Source organism: Montipora foliosa, chromosome 11 (assembly GCF_036669935.1).
Source record: "Montipora foliosa isolate CH-2021 chromosome 11, ASM3666993v2, whole genome shotgun sequence".
Lineage (NCBI taxonomy): Eukaryota > Metazoa > Cnidaria > Anthozoa > Scleractinia > Acroporidae > Montipora > Montipora foliosa.
The window spans coordinates 17,501-38,244 of NC_090879.1; the positions used below are offsets into that span (position 1 = coordinate 17,501).

The following is a 20,744-nucleotide window of genomic DNA, read 5'->3' on the forward strand; positions in this document are numbered from 1 at the left end:
TTAGAGAGTATTTTGGGGTATGGTTTTATTCCTGGGAAGGAACAGCACCAATATGCAATAAAGACAGCAATATCTGGAGCTGTGAAAATTGTGGCAGAGAAAAAAGGTCTTCGGTCTGCTGTTGACCTAGCGTTTACTCCTGACGTTAGGCAGAAGCAAGAGTCTTCCTCAAGAGTTCCAGACTGGGTACAGCTGTATGTCAAACTTGAAACCAAATTGCCTGACAGTGGGTCGCAAACAATTTTGAAAAATTGCTAAACCTTGGGAGGAGTGAGGTAAGATTTTGTTTACTAGTGCATTCTTGATTGATTCTTTATGTCTACTCGAGTTAATTGTTGTCTTTTAATGCATCAGCAGCTCAAATGTTTGAAAATATTATTTTCCAAATATAGTTTCAAAGAATTAACTTTTTTTGCATTTTGGTCTTCGTTTTAATTGTAGAGAGAGAATGATTTACGATGTTTGTTGACAAAGAACATTATTAAGGCATGCAAGGCAATGGTGTTTTCCACAACTAAGTCCCTCATGAAAATCACTGCAATAGATCCTGGAAGTGGGTAATAACAGGGTCTCACTTGGAATGGATGATTATGCTCACTTGACTTTTTTGCATTTTGGTCTTTGTTTTAATTGTAGAGAGATGGTGATTTATGATGTTTGTTGACAAAGAACATGATTAAGGCATGCAAGCAATGGTGTTTTCCACAACTAAGTCCCTCATGAAAATCACTGCAATAGATTCTGGAAGTGGGTTAACAGGGTCACACTTGGAATGGGTGATTATACTCACTTAACTGCAGATCATAGTGCTATGCTGTTTCGACAGCATCGATCCTTCCGGCTTTTCTCAAACCAGGGTTTTGAGGCATCCCACAAAGAGCAGAGAAGGTTTTACTCCAGAGCAACCAACCATGATTCTTCTGCTGAAGGCCAGTCCAGTGAGTGAAATTTCTATGATTTTTGTGGTGTTTGTGTGTTTGTATGTCAGTTCTCATGTCCATATGGTTTTACGTCCAGTAAATTTTAAAAAAAATGGTGCCTCGTGTAATCATTTTTTTAGATTGTTAGTACTTAAGCAAGGTAATGTCATTTAGCATTTGTTTCATTCTTGTCAATCTTGTGTAATCATATTAAAGAGAATTTTTAATGTTGTTTCAGTTAAGCAAATCCTCAGACACTGGTATGCTGAAAAGGTGCTCTGGGTTAGGTACCAGTTTTCTCAAGCTGAACAGTGTATAGCTAAGGGTAAGCAGCTTACGTTACTTATTAAATGCATGTTTGTTGTTTTTCAGGTAAGAGTTTTAATACCTGAAGCAACAGAACCATTTGTTTTTGGAGCCAGTTTATTTGCTCAAGGCTCTTAGTCTGTGGCAAACCTGATAAGAACATAATTTTAATCATTATTGTCATTATGTTTCACCTATATTTAAGGAAAGCAGGAGTTGCAAGTGATAACATAAAATTATCTCAAATTAAAAATATTAACCCTAACCCTAACATTTGGCTTAATTTACTTTCATTGTTTGGTGTAATTTCAGTTTACAGTGTCCCCAATTAGCGCTCCAGTGCTACAACGACTAGACACTTAAAAATAAAGTTCCTTTATAAATGATCAAAAAACAAAAATTAAAAATATATATCTGCATTAATTTTCATTCAGTAACCCAAACAACTCTTCTTTTACTTAAAGGTAAAAAAATGCATTTCATGGCTGTGGATTTAGAGCGACCAATGTCTCTTGGTCCGAGGGGGAGAAAATTTGGATCAGACTGATCATAGATCTTTTTGTGAAGCTCGTTGGCAAGGACTACCTAATGTATGTATATTCCAGTGATCATGGGATGCAAATATGCAAAGATCCAGATCCAAGAAGGACAGCCTTCTCAAAAAGATTTGCAGGAGCAGGTCATTCTGAAGATGGAGGCGGTCAGGGTGGCGAAGGCACCCTGGCGAGCGCCCGTAGGGCGCGAGCCTTTAGGGGGGTCTGGGGGCATTCCCTTCAGAACATTTTTGAAATTTGGATGCGCAAAGGTGCCATCTGGTGAGATCTGGGGGGATCTGAAGGGTCAAAATTGTATTTCATTTGCACAACTTTTTTTACCATCATTTTCAATAAAATGACGAAACGTGCCTCTTCATTGACACATTATTAATTTTAAGTTTCGTTGTAATGAGATTTGCAACAAAAATTAGAGTCGAAGAGCCTGCAGTTGTCTGCATTTTGTAAACCTTGTCCCGTTTACTAGGGGTAAAACAAAGGCTAACGAAACTTAGCCTCAATCTATAAAGTTGGCTGAGTTTAACTATAAATTTATTGTCCTTTTAGCATTCACTCGTTTACATCGGGTGTGCAAAGAGCTACTCTGAATATCTAGAAGGAAACTCTCCTTTTTACGACAAATTCTATGTAACTTGATAGTAGTATAATGAAAGTCACCTTTTTATGAAGACGAGTAATAAACTATACTATATATATCTACTAGACCTCTGTTTCACGTCATACAAACGAGGAACTTAAACCGGGGTACAACGCAGTTACGATAAACAGACGAAGATTTTGTGGAACACGATGAAAAGTTAAACAAATGGTAAAAATGCGTCCCCACATCCCCGAGTTCACACGTCCCTGAGTCCCCGAGTCTCCACGTCCCCACATCCCCACATCCCCACATCCCCGAGACCCCACGTCCCCACGTCCCCACGTCCCCACGTCCCCACGTCCCCATGTCCCCGAGTCCCCACGTCCCCGAGTCCCCACGTCCCAAGTCCCACGTCCCCGTCCCACTTTTAGTCACAGCCATTTTTGTTGGTATTCTTTGAATACCCTAAAATAGCCAAAAATGGGAATCTGTTATTTTTTCCTGTGAATTTGATAACTTGAATTCATACTCACCATTTCCATTTCGAAACTAATTTATTCATTCTATTCACACAAGCACGTGCACGTGCACTAAGCGACGAAAAACAATGTGAAAGACTGCTCTATTATTCCACGGAAAAACACTTACCATCCTTCCTTTGCTCTTCAGAAAAGTAGGAAGTTATCTGTGAACTCGGTGCAGCTTTTCGCTTTCGATTCTCTGCCATTTACGTTTTAAAGCATTAGAATTATATCTGGTGAAAGGACAATAGTATTTTTAGGGGTACTGCGTCTCCCTTTACGTACTCCATAGGGTTTTCCATGGAGTAGGGCTCCGCGTTTTGTCCTCTCCCGTAATGAACTACTATACACTGTGCTATAAATTACACTGTAAATCCAGATATATTACTTTCGGATTGCCAGTCAAATGCTTGACGTGAACGTGACATTTTTTCCCCGATACTCCGATAAAAGCGATGAATATTTCCGCTTTTGTAATTGAAGAAAGATCGGAATGGCGTTTGTGTTTTTAAAAATTCGAGAAATTATTATCGGGTAATTTCTTTTTCGGTGTTCTTTCAGCTTTTTGTTTCCTTGTCGGTAACACAACAAAAATAATATATTTTTCGCCTGGAATGGAGACGGTCAAACCTCCATAGGAGGCGGCTCGTTGAGCCGGCAGCCGGCCGGTTTTGAGAAGGCTGACGGAGCTTCACATACGATGGCAATCACTGGGAAGCATCGTTTGCAGATACAAGCTGCTCAAGGGAGCAACTCTGTGAGTTCTGCAGAGTCACTATAAGGCACTTTCTGGTCACCCTCTGGATCAAACATGAAGTGTTGATCTGGATAGGATTACTCCAATCAAGGTAAACCCACTACCAGTTGATGAAGATGATCCCATTGAAGTGAGAATTCTATGGCATCTTCTGTTTTCAAAGTGACTGCTGATCTAGATGGTCTTACTCCCATCAGAGTAGACCTGCCCTCAGCTGACGTACTGGTAGATCCCGTTGAAAGTCATGATTGTCCAAAAGAGTCTTCTCCTGACCCAGATTGTTTTGATGGTGGTGATGTAGAAGAAGTAACCATAATCTTCTCCACAAAGTCTACTGCTGTTACCTCTTCAGTCATAAACCAGCAAAGATGCAGAAAACAGCCTCTTGCTGTTGCACATCAAATTCAGTATGGACTTCTCCCAAGTCAGTCTCCCCCATTGAAGAAGGTAGCAACATTTGCCTTTTTGGGGCATGAATCTACCCTTTTTGACATCGTGGTTCAAGGTGACGTACCATTCCAGGGCAGCAGCCTGATAGATGCTGTTGATCTTGTTCCTTAAGGGGCTGTAGGCTGAAGTCTGAGGAGAATTACCTCACCAATTTTGTAATTGAGGCCTATCTTGAGCTAATTCCCAAATGCAGTGGAAGAAAAGTAGAATTCCAGTGAGTGGAGTCTATACACCAACAAGCCAACAGACATCCCCCAGCAGCTGACGGACCATGACTGTGGGGTATACCTCTTCATGTATGCAAGGTGTTTTGTGTTGAAATACAATGTACCCCATGCTTGCATGCTGTGTATCTTTCAGAAGCATGATGATTCTTGAGCTGCATCAACGACAACTTCGAAACCTCTCTTTTGCTGATGATAAGAACTTTAATTTGTAAATAAGAATATTTGTACATCGATTAAATTTTAAGAATGGTTTTCTCCTTCTCTCTTATTACTATTGTTTTCATTTTTGGTTTCATCCTTGAAGACAAAGTACACCAGTAAAAATGTACTTTAAGTAAGACACACTGGGGCATTTATGTCCCTATGCTTGTTAACACCTACATGTAGCAGTTTTCAGATATTTCCGGCCTAACTTTAAGTTCTAATCCGTATGTTACTACACTGGGTAAAAATTTACCTTGAGTAATAGAGACACTGGGGCATTCATTTGCCTGTGTTTGTTAACACTAAGAGTACTGACTATTTATCGGCTTTTAAGAGATTAAAGTTTTAATCTTTCTGTTACTACACTGGGTAAAAATTTACCTTGAGTAACAGAGACACTGGGGCATTCATTTGCCTGTGTTTGTTAACACCTAAGAGTACTGACTACTTTTCATCTTTTAACAGATTAAAGTTCTAATCTTTCTGTTACTACACTGGGTAAAAATTTACCTTGTGTAACAGAGACACTGGGGCATTCATTTGCATGCCTGTGTTTGTTAACACTAAGAGTACTGACTATTTATCGGCTTTTAAGAGATTAAAGTTCTAATCTTTCTGTTACTACAGTGGGTAAAAAATTAAAAAAAGGAAAGGAACTTCATTTAAGTGTCTTTGTGTGGGCCCATGTCCATTAGTAGGGCTAACGCTCACATGGTTCGTATGCGGTAGAAAACTAGCACTTCACATTATACTCAAATTAGTTAAGTCTGTTCAAATGTAAGTGCTACACGGCCAACGTTTGCAAAAACGAAATCCTTCCTCGTACTTGTACATGTTCATTACCGTGACTTTAACATCTTCATTTCGCACGGCCTGCTCCCGGCTGACCTCGTAGCTTAGTCGGTAGAGCCGTGGTGATCTAACCTGAAGGCTGTGGGTTCAATTTTTTCTGTCTTTGTGTGGGCCCATTTCCAGGGCTAAGGCTCACATGTTTCATATGGGGTAGAAAACTACATGTAGCACTTCACATTACACTCAAATCAGTTGAGATATCCAGGAATGTTCTGAAAAACTTCATTTTTTTTTATTTGTTGATGACTCAAATATTCTATATGCGGATAACGATCTCAAGTCAGTTTTCAGTTTCAGTTTTTATTATGTCTTTTGCATTGTCACTAGAGGACAATCATTGTAAACCTAGAGCTTCGCAAATTGTGTTACTGGCTCATGGCAAATAAACTTACCTTGAATATTAAAAAAAAAAACTAATTTCGTCTTATTTTTCCCAGCTCAGAGAAAACTCACTTTTCAACCAAATATCACGATATTTGACAATGATAAAAATAAGTATGTCTCTCTGGTGCGTAAAGAGTTTATGAAATACCTTGGAATCTTTATTGACCAAAATCTAACCTGGAAACACCATATTGATCATGTAGCTTTTAAAATATGTCGATATTTAGGTTTATTATCGAAATTGCGTCATCATGTCCCAACCCATACACTTATAACCATTTATCGCTCCCTCATTTCACCACATTTAACCTACATGTATTTTAAAGCTTTTTACAAATATTATTCATGAATTATCTTTGAAAAATGCGTGGTTACCCCCAATTTTCTTTTTGGATTTTAATAACACTTGTTTAGATCTACATTTCCTGCATAGTCACAAACCGGGGAAAAAATATTGTTAATTAGTAGGCACCGTCTGTAATAGAGATTTATGGTTTAAATAACAAGTGACCTTTTAGGCACCAGCATCCAAGCTCATTTTGTTGATGAGTTTAGGATACAGTGTATGTTTTATTGCATTTTTTTATAGTTAAATATTAATTTTTACATTTATATTGTAGTTAAAGCGTTGCGTCAGCAGGATTTAGAAACGCAAAACAAATTGGGAAAATTGTTACCAATTTCTAAAATAATTGTTTTGTCTTTTATCCTGGTGCTGATGCTGTTTTTATTGACGCAAAGTTTTGTCTTGGTGCAAAACCAGACAATCAGCTGTTTTGAGATTTGAATTACTAACGGTTGATTTCACTTCCTACTGTAAGTATCTGTTTACAACTGAGGATGCGTTTCTGTTACCGGTATTCTCCGGTCTACATTGTATGAAAATTAATGGAACTTAAAATGCTTGGAAAATTAATGGTTCCTTAAAAAATTGAATTTCATGTGCTTTCTGTTTAATTTCTTTTTAAGACTTGGAGAGTTCCCAGTGACACCAACTGCTGGAAATAAGGCAGTTTCATCCAAATTGTAGTGATTTACGGCCAATTCACAATTTGACCGAAATCACTTTCATCCCTTGTCTATGTTTATACTGTTAGTGACCATTAGTGACAAGCCCACAGTCATTAATACTGTATGTGGTTTTTGTTTCGCGGATAGGATATAACACAATCGTTTGTATGTGGTTTGATCACATACGCTGTTTCAAATCAACAGGAACAAAATGGTCAAATAGGACTCCTTTCCTCCTGTGCTGATATTGACTCAGAGCCACTTAAAAAGAAGAATTTAGAATAAGAAAATTTTCATGCTTCTTGACAGGCAGCAATGTGTGATTTTGTGTATTAACAATATACAGGGAAAAATTCCTCCATTCCAATTGGTTAGCAGTTTTGCACTGCAAAAGGAGGTAACAAACCAAGTATTCTGATTGGTCAGTGATCAATTGAAAGGAACTCACAGATAACCAATCAAATGCAAGCCCTGTTACACTGTACTTCATTCGTAACCCATGATAGACCTGCATAATTATGATAAGTTATAATTTTCATGTATAATTATAATTATTAATAAGTAATCACAATGATTTTTCTTGTGTAATTTGGATTAAATAAGCAGTTGTAAATGTTTGCAAAGACTTCATGTACAAATTGCACTCCCCCTTTATTTGGTCTTTGAGAAAAGTTGCTCCTCAAAATCATGTGATTATACCTGAATAAAGCAATTTGCTGTCTCTTTATACCAACATGTCATATCAGGATCTTTTGTTTGTTAATTTGTTTCTGCTGATGTTGTAGTCAATGATTGTTCATGTATTATGGCAATTGAGGTTATTATAGTGCAAAAGCTCATTATCTGTGATGTACCACATTACAAGTTGGGAACTCGTGAACCTGAAGTAAACGCAAAAGATAATAATCAATACGGTGAACAAGAAAACAAAACAAAAAACAGGAAATCAAATAGTCTAAGAATAATTGTGATAACAATTGGATGGTTGTGGGTGGTGGACAAAACAGTCACTAGTACTGCATGAACCCCAGTCCATGGACTACCCAGACGGACTACCCAAATGGACTACCCTAAAATGGACTAACTCTTAAAAATACCATTTGAAATGAGTACTGTTGAAAGAACTGAATTGATTGCGTAATTTATTCTTGAATTGCACATATACCTTCATTGTTTATCTTCGTCCACACGGTCGCATGCAACTAAATCCAGGAATTGCACCGGTTTCACTTCACTTACCTGAAGTAATCGGCCATCACAACAATTATTATACGAAGCTTTAAAGTGGGTGCTTAGACTTATTATACTGTTGATCAGCACCGTTTAAAATGGGTGTTTAGGCTTTAATAAAAACTATTTTCGATGCTGTTTACATATAGACCAACAGTACTCATTTGAAATAGTATTTTTTAGGGTAGTCTATTTGGGTAGTCCGCTGGGGTTGTCCATGGACTGGGGGTCAGTGTTTTGTCCACCACCATAGTTGTGGTTCATGTCTGAATTACATTGTTTTGCCTGAAGAGATTCAGAGTTGAAAAAGGCTGATTTGTCTTTTCATGTCAAATGTAAACAACCTTTGCATATTGTAGTTTGAATTAATAAAACAAAGGACTGGATTGAACCGTTTGTTCTTTGTTTTTTCTTAAAAGGTCAACCCATGCAAATGAGCAGAATGAATCATCCTCGAGTTCCTGTCCCGCCGGTAAGAAACAATTAAAAAAGACAAAAGTGGCTCTTTTTGGTGATGGTCTTGAGATGAATACAGTAGTACAGTACATTGTACATTGTATAATTATAAACATAGGCAAAACAACTTTCATAGGCTTAAAGCTGAGGGTTGTCATAATGTTTTCATGAAGCTGGCTACACACATGAAAATTATAATCAAATGAAGCCATGATAATCTTCAGAGTTGTGAACACAATTTTAGCGATTGTGTAGAGAAGCCTGAAAAATTCAGAACTTCAACGGGGTTTAAACCCGTGACCTTGTGATGCCGGTGCGATGCTCTAACCAACTGAGCTATGAAGCCACTGATGTTGAGAGCTGGTCATTTGTGGGGTCTGATGTTCCCATGATGAATGAATCAGCCAAGGAAATGATATATGAAGTGAATCATATTTTGAACTGCAATACAAAATTAAGTGAAGCTATGATCCTCTCAGTTATGAATGCAATTAAGGATGGTGCCTACTAATTCAAAGGTATGTTTGTGCAGTTTACTGAATATGCAGGAAAAGCAGATCTTAACAAGTGTTATTGAAATCCAAAAAGAAAATTGGGTGGAACCACGCATTTTTGGAAGATAATTAATCAACAATATTTGTAAAAAGCTTAAAAATACAAAAAGCATTGTATGGCGTTCTTTTCCAAATTGAAGCTTAACTATCTCTGAAAAATGCGTGGTTACCCCCAATTTTCTTTTTGGTTACAGAGATCACTTGCTAAGTTCTGCTTTCTTCGCATAGTTTTGAACTGCGCAAAAATATCCCTGTATTAATAAGCATCACCCATAGGAAATCCGAGTATCTCGAGGTGTGCAGAACATATGTGCAATAACAATAGTAGACACAGTCCTTAATCAGATCATTATATTATCATTTCCTACAATGAAATTACAGTGCAGCAGGCTATTTTAAACTGATTTTAATGGGGACATACACTATAGTTTTTAAGTGCAGGACCCATTCATCCCTGAAGTGGCCCCCATTGATGATTCAAATCAATCTTCTTGCATTGGACACAGTAAAATCTAGTAGTATTATTCTTAGGAGGGAAAGGGGCTCAGTGCTTCCAGTGTTTTAGTATTTTTCTTAGGAGGGAAAGGGGCTCAGTGCTTCCAGTGTTTTAGTATGTTTTACTGTGAGTAGTGGGCTATTTTCACCATGGTAGTAGCCAGCTGCCTTCTACGGATGACAGGGATGGGAAAACTATCATCATGCTGTATGACATTGTACTGTTCAATGTACTGTACATGAATGGTACCTGGACTTGTTTGGGATTTTTGTTATGATAGAAAATTAAAACTAATAATTATAAAATATATCTAAGTAATAAATAAATAGCTAGAACTAAACACTGTGCAAGCTAGTTTGAAAAATTGAATGCATAATTACCGCGTTTATGTAAATAGAATTATAAGATCTCGAAGAGTGGGAGCACCATGCTCCTACAAAACAAGCTAGTAGATCTGTAATGAAAAAAATGTCCACTCTTCTCTCTCTCTCTATATATATATGTATATATTTATTGTTCAACTTGATATCATCAAATTATTATTATTATTATTATTATTATTGTTATCATTATTATTATTTATTTATTTATATATTGTCTAAAAATTATTTGATTCACCAAATTGTTGCACAGAGAAATTTGTACACTGTACTGTATGTATGTATTGGTAGTTATGTTTTTTTCCCTCCTAGCTAATGTGTCTGTCTTTAAAGCTAAAAGTTAGATTGGCTCAAAGAACATCTATGGCCAAAAAGATCTATTTACGTTATACAGTCACTTAATTTATGGTCCAGAGGGAACAGTTTTGTTTCCCAGAGAGTCCTCGTTTTTCCAGAGATGAAGTCGAGGGAAACATCAGGACTCTAGGGAAAACAAAACTTACTAGTTTCCCGAGGGACCAGACATTAAGTGCTTTGTTATATATTTAGACTTTTCCTGCAACAATTGCAGCAAAACCTCCGGAGCGAGCAACAACTGCGGAATTGTATCCCGGTCTGGATACATTTGAATTTGATCATGGTCATTTGACCAAGAATCAACCAATCACAGTGTTTGTTTTGTTGAGTGAAAGTCTCAGTATATAACAATGTAGTCTTATTATAATATTAATACAGTTGTTTCCTTTCCTTAGAACTATGGTTGGATGCGGCCCCCTCCTAACAGCTCAGTAGCAGCTGGGGTTAACATGCCAATGTAAGTCTTGTGTTAGTACAGTAAGTAGTCAAATTCATGTGCACAGCTTACCCAAGCTTTTGAGACTTGATAATGCAGGTGCACTGCTGTGGTTTGGCAGACACTTAAATGTCATGCAATTACAACAAAGAATTTTCTTCCTTCCACTTTACAGTGTGGACACTATAACTATGAATGGTTGAGACTTTTTTTCGCGTTTTTCCCCAACACTGACCGATCAGAAATGTCCTGGAAAACAATAATTTTGACATTCTTTTGCGACGCCCAATCATAAAGCTGGTTTAAATTCTAAGCAAGTCATGAACTACGGACCAGCCAATTCCAAGACTAAGAACGATTTCTTGGTCAGAATTTCTTTTCGTAATTGATCAAATTGGAACGCATAATAGAAGGCTTCCACCAACACTGCCCAGTTATGTGTCAAAGTCAACACACCTTCATCGAAATTATCTGCACCTGCCATCTTCTTTTCAAGAAAGAAAGTTTCCCATCATAAAAGTCAATATTCGAGTGTGTGAGCTATCAAGGGTTTGAGTTGCCAGGGGTACATGTAAATGTGTAATGTATGGCAAAAAAGTCTACATGTAGATCTTTATCGAGTTATTGCTCTTGATGTTTGAGTTGCAGGAAAACAAAATGTGTTGAAGTTCTATTTGGTTATTCACAAAATGCCAACACTTCTCATCTCATCAAATGAACAAACATGTCCATTAGTTACCTCGTACCTTGTGTGCCGTCAATGCAAACTGGAACCCCAGGGAAATATGAAATGACAGGACTAATTTCAATGTAATAAATTATGTTGATATACATGTACAGTATGGCATTCTGTAGTTGTCTTTACAGCTGATATCCCTTCAACAGAACTGGAAATTGTAGCCATTTTAGTTTGTTTTTCTTTGTTCCTGGGGGAAGCAGAAAAAAAACGTAACATGTCTTTTTACCAGCTTGCAAACAGGCGATGATTGACTTTCAGAAATACCACTCTCTGGTTTCTCTGCCGGTTTAGTCACCATTTCACCGCTGTTTTTAGTCAAGAAAGCTTTAACACACTAATAATAACATTGTTAAAACTTTCTTTTGTTACAGTCCAACGGGCCTTACTGTGGCCACCTGACAAAGTTTTTTTTTTTTTACAAATTGTCCGCCAATCAGGATGTGTAAATTTGATTGACAGTGACGCTTCCTTGCAAAATTCGCACTGTTGTAGGTTGATCATCATTGCCTGGGTTTTTGAGTTGACGTATTTATACGTAATTTTCAAATTAATGTGAAAATTTGTTGGGTGGCCAGGGTAAGGCGAGTTGCACTGTAAGTCCATTTTTGAATTTTTGTTGCTATACACAATAATCTTTATTGACATACAGTAGTGTTTATGAAACAGATCTCAAGAAAACGACCAACAATTCTTCCACATTTTCACATTCTTGACTCTCTTTGGTAGTGTCCAGCCTGTCTAAAACAGCTTTTCTCCTCTTATCAGCGTTGATTTCTTTCCAGTTGTGCATATCATATGCTAAGCAGCCTTGCACGTTTGTGATTATTTAATGAATACTAACAATACTTGCGCAATACAGTGTACATTACGTAACATGCCCCCACACTGGATGCACGTAATTTCTCTCAAGTTTGGTGATAAAAACACTCAAATTTTAGTGTTTTGGCCGGAGTTGTCCCATTCAGTGCCATTTAACCTGGCAGCAGTCGTGCGGACTACACAAAAATTATCTTTTCACACCAAAAATTGAGGCTCTATAGTGATTTAAATGCCTGCAAATGGAAACAAGTCAACTTGCTGCTTGCTGTTGTGACACTCGCACAACTTCATCACTCGACTCAAAGAAGTTGAATACAAAAATTTGCTTTATCAACGGAGTTCATAATGTAAATTGACCACCGTACAGAGATTCTAAAAGCTGACGTTTCGAGCGTTAGCCCTTCGTCAGAGCGCAGATATCTGCGGCCTTTCCCTACATCTAGGTACGACGGAAAGCCGCAAGAATCTGGAACAAAAATTCATCTTTCAAATCGGCACCCTTAATCCTCACGGTATTAACGAACGCTTTTCATTTAACTAATATATTCCTACTTTTCACGTTGCCATGTTAACACCAATAGCGTAGCTCCTACTCTACTATAAAAACTACACGTAACCCATAATCCCTCGATTAGCTCTGACGAAGGGCTAACGCTCGAAACGTCAGCTTTTAGAATCTCTGTACGGTGGTCAATTTACATTATCAACTCCGTTGATAAACCAAATTTTTGTATACTACTTCCCCACCGACGCAGCACCACAGTTTCTTTAGAAACTACCCCTTCAAAGAAGTTGAGTTTGGGAATCAGGGGAGTCAGGGTGGTTTAGTGGTCATCAATCGTGCCTCCCACCTCTGTGACCCAGGTTCAACTCTGGCCTCGGGTCGTATGTGGGCTGAGTTTCAGTCGATCTCAACCTGACTCTGAGGGTTTTTCTCCGGGTCCTCCGGTTTTCCTCCCTCCTCAAAATCGACTCCCAGTCATTTACATCTGGCTGGGTTTGCGGTGCTCCGAGATCACACATGGATCGTATGGCGTCAGCCATGGGCGCCTTCACATGCATTCGGTCCAATCCCGTTGAGCCGGTTGATCCTGAAAAGCCCTTGTTGGGAGTGGTCAATTGAGCGCACATTTACATTTACATTTACATTTACAAGTTGACTAGTGGCAATTAGTCTAAATTATACTTGGTTACCATAATTAGAGAATATTTTGAACCTTGTTTCAGGCAATTGAATTTTTTAGAACTGAAAACAATTTAAAGCCAATCAGTTTGAAAAGGGATAACTATATTGCAATGCAATAAGTGTATTTACCGCTGAACTTAAAGTGCATGTAAAATTTTTCTGTTCCTTTTGTAAATCTCCCCATCCAAAGCAAACATGTCACCATTGTTCTCAGAATTTTGCTTTTTCTGTGCTGTGCAAGTCTCATAAACTTGGCAGAACTCAGTAATTTGGACCCATGACTGTTATGTGAGAGGCATGGGTCCATTCTCGATTTTACACCCCAAACTGCTTTGCATTCTGTTTTCGAGGAAATTTTGCATCGCAAAGCAGTTTGTGAGGTAAATAGAGAATGGACCCATGACCGCTGGTTTTGATAACATTGCGCACCTTCACAGGCAGATAAAAAGCAAAATTTTGAGGTAAGTATGGTATTAAGAAACATGATTGCTTTTGATATTAATGTTGAGTTTAGTTGTACTTTAAAATTAATTTTGTTTTACCTTCACAGGCCAGGCAGTAGACCTTGGAATCCCACAACATCGGTAAGGAGTGAACAGGGACTGTCTCTGAGCACTGAATTTCATATGATGCGCGTTCTGGGTTGTGCGTTTCCTTTTTTTTCCTTATTACTTCGTAATAGCGTAATAGTTTTTTTCTCTTGTTTTTTTTTGTTTGATAACTTAATTCACTGTTTGGCTTTATTCCCCTGCCTATAATAAAGATGCCTAGTTTGGACTAAGTCTTAAATATCATACCCAGCGTGAAATATGCTCCCAGCTAGAGAAAGTTTCCGTAATAATGTAATAACGAAAAATTTCCACGAGCAAAGAAGAAGGACCCGTAATAACGAAAAATTTATACAGGTGGATCGAATAACGAAACTGTCAGCAAGTATAGAAAGACCTGTAATAACGAAAAATCTACGCGAGTGAAAAAAATGCCCGTAGTATTTAATAAGTTAGCGTAATAATGTAACGACAAAAACTGTCGGCGAGTAGAGAAGGACCCGTAATAACGTAATAACGAAAAATCTACGCGGGTGGAAAAGTTGCCCGTAATAATGTAATAACGAAAAATGTCAGTTGCCCGTAATGTAACAACGAAAACTGTCGGCGAGTATAGAAGGACCCGTAATAATGTAATAGCGAAAAATGTCAGTTGCCCGTTATAATGGAACAAGGAAAACTGTCGGCGAGTACAGAAGGACCCGTAATAACGAAAAATCTACGCGGGTGGAAAAGTTGCCCGCAATAATGTAATAACGAAAAATGTCAGTTGCCCGTTATAATGTAACAAGGAAAACTGTTGGCGAGTAGAGAAGGACCCGTAATAACGAAAAATCTACGCGGGTGGAAAAGTTGCCCGTAATAATGTAATAACGAAAAATGTCAGTTGCCCGTTATAATGTAACGACGAAAACTGTCGGCGAGTAGAGAAGGACCCGTAATAACGTAATAACGAAAAATCTACGCGGTTGGAAAAGTTGCCCGTAATAATGTAATAACGAAAAAATTCCACGAGCAAAGAGGTTGCCCGTAATAATGTAATAACAAAAAATCTACGCGAGTGGAAAAGTTGCCCGTAATAACGTAATAACGAAAAATTTCCACGAGCAAAGAGGTTGCCCGTAATAATGTAATAACGAAAACTGTCCGTGAGTGCAGAATGACCCGTAATAACGTAATAAGGAAAAATCTACGCGTATGAAATAAACAGTCTAGTCGAGCAGAGTGAGGTCCGCGGATTACAAAATCAGTGCAAATTTTTGACTACGTACAAAACGGTCTATAGTATGCAAGGGGAGATTTCAAGGTAAAATAGTAGCGTATTAGCCTTATTTAAGTTTCCTTTGCTTCTGTTTTAGGAGGTAATAACAGAAATATAAATACCTTCAGTGTTCTTTATTTTAATTAGTAAATAGTAACATTCACGTCGACGGTCTCTCTGACGATGATCATGCAGTTTTATACAATATGTTATACTAGTGCGCCTTTTTCTTTGCCATCAAATACACGCCTAATAGACAGTTACAGGCCTTGCCTTATAATGACAGACAGTCCGGGGACACTCCCATACATGGGCTAAATAGGTATGTACCGCCCGATAGGGTATGGGTTTTGAGGGTCGCCATCTAATTATCAAAATAGGGTATCATTTTTCCCCTTTTCGGCAGACTCCCATATAAAAAGGGGAGGGAGTGGAGGGATGCTCTTCGTCTCGTCTCCTTTAGGGTTGCGCGCAAAGAGATATCAACGCGTATATTTACACTTTTATGTTTCTTCACGCAGGTGAAAGTATTAGATGATGATGTCTTTGCCATCAGGAAAAGTCGCTGTATTTTTTTATTTTTCTGTGTTATAATATGGTCTTTTTAAGGGGTCAAAAAACGCCTGGGCTACGCCCAGATTGGTCTCCTTTTGAGGTTTAATGTAAAATTTCCGACGAGAATCCCTCCCCTTTTTGTATGGAAGTCTCCCCCCAAGGGGGGGGGGGGGGGGGGGGGGGGCGGTGAGGTTCAATATTCGACTCCTGTTTTAAGTAAGTATCTGTTTATTACCACACTTAACCTTTGAGCAAGTTCCTGCTGCTACGTAAAACAAGGGACAAACAGTACCGGTTAGCTTCCTGAGTGCAATCGCATGTTTAAGACCAAGATTAAACATTCCATTCGAATCTCTAAACTGTCAGGTTTTAGTTATCAAATAGAAATGTTTAATTAGAGAGTTTCGATTGAAGTTTCCAGAGCTATAGCTTTTTGCGATTGCAAAATTATTTTAGAGAGGACTTGTGTGCAAATTCTCCTAAGTTAACTTGGCTCCATTACCAGCTGCTTTACGGAAAATGAGCCCACAAAGTCCGGGCTCGAGAGAGCGGCAGAAATAAAGCCTATGATTTTAGCAGGTACTAAAAGATATGAATACATTAGACAAGTCCATGACATTCAGAAATACTTTAATGAAATAAAGTGTTAATGTAGTTTGCTCTGTATGCCCCCCACCCACTTGTCACAATTGTATCGGTTTTCTGACCGTTTCGTGCGCAGTTTTCGCTTTTGACCGAATTTTTTTGCGGTTTTGGACGAATTTTTCTTCGGTTTTGCGGTTTCTTGTACACCCCAATGTCCCCCTCGGTGGGGTTTTCTAGCCGGTACGAGGGCATGGCACATGATATGATATGATATGATATGATATTTTATTATTTATGCACGGAAAATCATCAGCTAAGATTACAAACAATGCTAAAATCTAAATTACAAAAGGTAAAATTTTAAAATGATTACAATAAAATACAATTACTATAATACTATATTAATTCTAAAGCTGCTTTCCATGAATGCCGTGCTTTATACTAAAATATGTCTTTAATCAGATTTTTGAAAAGCCCAAGAGACTCTGCTTGTCTCGCTTTGAAGGGTAAGCTATTCCAGACAGTAGCACCTCTATAGCTGAAGCTGTTTCTATAATAATTTGTCCGCGGAAACGGAACATTAAGCTTTCTTTCAGAGTCTCTTAAACTATAAACAGATTCGCGGTTTGTAAATTTAGAACATAGATATTCCGGTGCTAGCCACTGAAGACACTTATAGACCATTGTGGCCAGCGCAATTTGTTGCTGGCTAACTAGATTTTTCCAGCCTAAAATTTTGAATAGCTCGCTAGCATTTGCATCAAAATTAGAGAAGGTCAAAACTCTGGCTGCTCTATTTTGCAGTTTTTGTAATTTGTCATGTAACGTGATACCACAGTTTCCCCAGACGACATTGCAGTAGTCAAAGTGCGGTTGAAGTAAAGCGTGATAAATAGAGCGCAATGTCGTCTGAGGAACGAGATGCCTTATACGTTTGAGGGCTCCAATTCCAGAAGCTACTTTCTTTGTCAGTTTATCGACATGGCTACTCCAGTTAAGATTATTATCAATAAGCACGCCCAGGGATTTAGCAACAGAAACTTGAGTGATAGGAGCACCATTAATCTCGGGAATTGGAGGATTTGTGAGAGCATACAACCTCTGCCTTGATCCAATCAGCATAAATTCGGTTTTTGTCATGTTCAGGGTAAGTTTGTTTGCTATCAACCACATTTTAACATTTTCTAGATCATGGTTAAGTCTTGATTCTATGTCGCCTGTATTGTCACCCGCATATGTTAGGTGGGTGTCATCTGCGTACATCCATGGCATACAATTCGTTAGACAGTTTGGCAGATCATTGATATATAGCAAAAACAACAATGGACCCAAAATAGTCCCTTGAGGGACGCCGCAACTTAGTGAGCAAGTTTTAGAAAGTGATCCATTAATGGAACACTTTGGGGTATTTTCAGAGTTGTGAGGCATGCAAGAAATTTGGTGAAGTTTTGCCCTTCGGTGTGGCGGTTGTAATGTGAAAGTTGAAGCATTGGAAGCGGTATTTTAGGTAAGTATCTATGAGCGCATTGTCTTCCGCTCATAAACATAAGCATTTTCATTATTTGCTGCTCTAACTACTAACCAATGTGGAGAATTAGCAGAAGAGGTACAGTAGTCTTATTTTGTAGGACTTGCAAAATTTACCCTGGCTTGTTGACACGCTAGAGAAAATTTACATTATATAAACAACATTATTAGCTTAGGTGAACCGGCAATGAAATGCTGACTACAAACAAGTTTTGGAAACTTCTAATCGCCGTACGTTACTATATCTACAATTGTAGATCTGTAAGTGGACGTGGCTATTACGGCAAGGTTTATTACTTCACCACGGCTGCCTTGGGAAAAAAACGTTCACCCATCACGTAATATCTTCGCTGTCTTGAGAAAATACATTCGACCTTTACGTTCGACCTTTACGTAATTACGTTTTTACGGCTGAAATCATCGCTGTCTTGCGAAAAAGCGTTGGCCCGTTACGTTATTACGTTATTACGGCTCATATTATCGCTGCCTTGAGAAAAAGGGTTCGGCCCATTACGTTATTACGTTATTACGGCTGATATCATCGCTGTCTTGAGATAAAGGGTTCGGCGCATTACCTTATTACGTTATTACGGCTGATATCTTCGCTGTCTTGAGAAAAGGCGTTCGGTCATTACGTTATTACGTTATTACGGTAAATATCATCGCTGTCTTGCGAAAAAAGGTTGGCCCATTACGTTATTACGGCTGAGATCGTCGCTGTCTTGAGATAAAGGGTTCGGCGCATTACCTTATTAGAAGATTATTAGAAGACACACATAGCTGGCGTCAGCATCAAGAACTTTTTAATTCTTCGTTAAATAAAACAAAGAGATAACATTTTGCTTTGCGTCTGTTCAGTGATAGATCACAGAAGACTTCAAAATCTGGTAAGAGCATCAGTGACAACTCAGCTATTGCCTTGTGTGCCACGTTTTTGTTGTTACCACATTTTAATGTCATCTGTGATCTATTACTGAGCAGATGCAGGGCAACATGAAATCTACATTGCATTTGTTAAATGTATCTTTTTTAATATTAAAAACTGAATTATGGATATCAAATTTCCAGCATTTTCATCGGCTCGCTGGACACAGGCTATCAGTTCATTCTATACCTGCTGTACCTAATATGGTCAAGGAACGTGTGTGCAATAAAGCGAGCAGAAAACATTTTTGTAGCTGTGACAAAAAATGGCAGACAAAAGCCATTTTGGAGTGGAGTTAGCCGAGGCAGAAATCGATGCTTTAGTCGACAATACATGGAATAGTTGTTGATCCTCGTTGGTTAGCAATCTCTTCATATCCAACGCGTCCTCGTATAATAATTGTAGAATAATCAATGAGGAATCTTAATGCTTAGAAAAAATCTGAGTGTTCCTCAGCAGGGCTCGAACCTACGACATTACGATTACAAAAAAAAATATTCTATTCAATCATTTACCAGGGTAAACATTTCACCATCTTGACTTGAATTGCAAGCACTATTCACTTCAGGCAATCTCAATCCTAGCGGTAAAGTGGGACAATTGCGACATGAACCTACAGTAGTTTGATGGCCTTGCCTCCCTGAGTATCCTATAGCTCAGTGGTAAAACCTCTGAACTAGTCATCAGAAGGTCGTAGGCTCGACTCGGCAAGGGAGCACTCCAATGTTTTCCCTGAACATTCTCATGTTACCAGGTTCAAGGCTTGTTCTGACCACTGGTTGAATTTGTTCCTGGTAGTCCCTGGTTCAACTTCTTGGCAGCACTTTAAATAGCCAACTGGTTTGCCTCCAGCCAGTTGGGATTCTTAACAGTTGTTGTTGTTGTTGTGTTCTGTCGTTTTGTTGATTGTGTTTCATTGGCTCTGGAAAGCCCTTATGGGGAGTGGTAAATTATGTATTGTACTGTATTGTATTGTGTCATGGACAAAAATAGACACATTTCTTCATACCTTAATGTACTTATGAGATAACTTACCTTTAGAGTTTGTCATAAATAATTAAGTTTTTATGTTAGTTGTACAGTCCTATTTATCCATCGGTGTCTCATACATGTATGTTACTTGTCAGTAAACTGTCAGTTGACAGGTTACCGACAGTCCTGGACTTTTGACTTGGCCCTGAAAATCCCCGTATGAGGGCCGTACGTGATGGCGCGAGCAGTGCCGGAAAAAGCCGTCTGGCCCTGCTAGGATCACGTACTGCCCTCATACGGGGATTTTCTCAATAGTTTTGCAATGAAAGCGCACGCGAGATGCGAACTAAAACGACTTTGTTGCAATTGCTATACAAATCCCGACTTTTCGGTCAAAATGAGCAATGTCAGTGAACATTCCGAATTTTGTTACCCAGAAAAAAAAAAAGGGAAAAGGGCGGTGGTCATATGATAAAATGCTTATAATAATAAATGCTTGACAATAATAAAACTCCTGGTAATGACGGCATTCCTATTGAATTTTATAAGACATTTTGGTCAGTAATTAGCAATAGCTTTATGAACGGCATTAATGAATCCTTTGAAAAAGGTGAGATGTCTAGCTCTCAAAAACAAGCAATCATTACACTAATTGAAAAGAAAGGGAAAGATCGTTTCACTTTTAGAAAATTGGCGTCCAATCTCCCTCGTATAATGTAGACACCAAAATAATGACGAAAGCAATTGCATCGGAGAATTAAAATGTCTTGCCCGATATTATTCATCCTAATCAGACAGGATAATTATGTAAAAGAATCGGTTTATAGGCGAAACTATACAATCTAATTTATGATGTTATGGACTTTACAGTGAAAGAAAACATTCCCCGGTTTAATGTTATTCTGGATTTTTCAAAAGGCAACTCAATAGTGTTGAATGGGAATTTCTTTTT

At 38.3% G+C, this 20,744-nt stretch overlaps 1 protein-coding gene across 2 annotated transcripts in view; it reads left to right on the forward strand.

Moving 5' to 3' along the window:
- Nucleotides 1-19,080, forward strand: part of LOC137976374 (uncharacterized) — a 21,810-nt gene extending 2,730 nt beyond the window's left edge. Inside the window, exons 2-10 of one of the 2 annotated variants that reach the window (XM_068823715.1) lie at nt 150-275; nt 637-776; nt 857-938; nt 1,159-1,245; nt 8,416-8,468; nt 10,635-10,696; nt 13,970-14,003; nt 17,784-17,875; nt 18,964-19,080. In XM_068823715.1, the coding sequence (XP_068679816.1) occupies nt 684-776; nt 857-938; nt 1,159-1,245; nt 8,416-8,468; nt 10,635-10,696; nt 13,970-14,003; nt 17,784-17,846 (474 nt within the window). In that variant the 5' untranslated portion in view covers nt 150-275; nt 637-683 and the 3' untranslated portion in view covers nt 17,847-17,875; nt 18,964-19,080. Of the gene's footprint in view, nt 276-636; nt 939-1,158; nt 1,246-8,415; nt 8,469-10,634; nt 11,456-13,969; nt 14,004-17,783; nt 17,876-18,963 lie in introns of those variants that run through there. The other variant, XR_011117755.1, reaches the window with a different exon arrangement.
- Nucleotides 19,081-20,744: the final 1,664 nt, after the last annotated feature.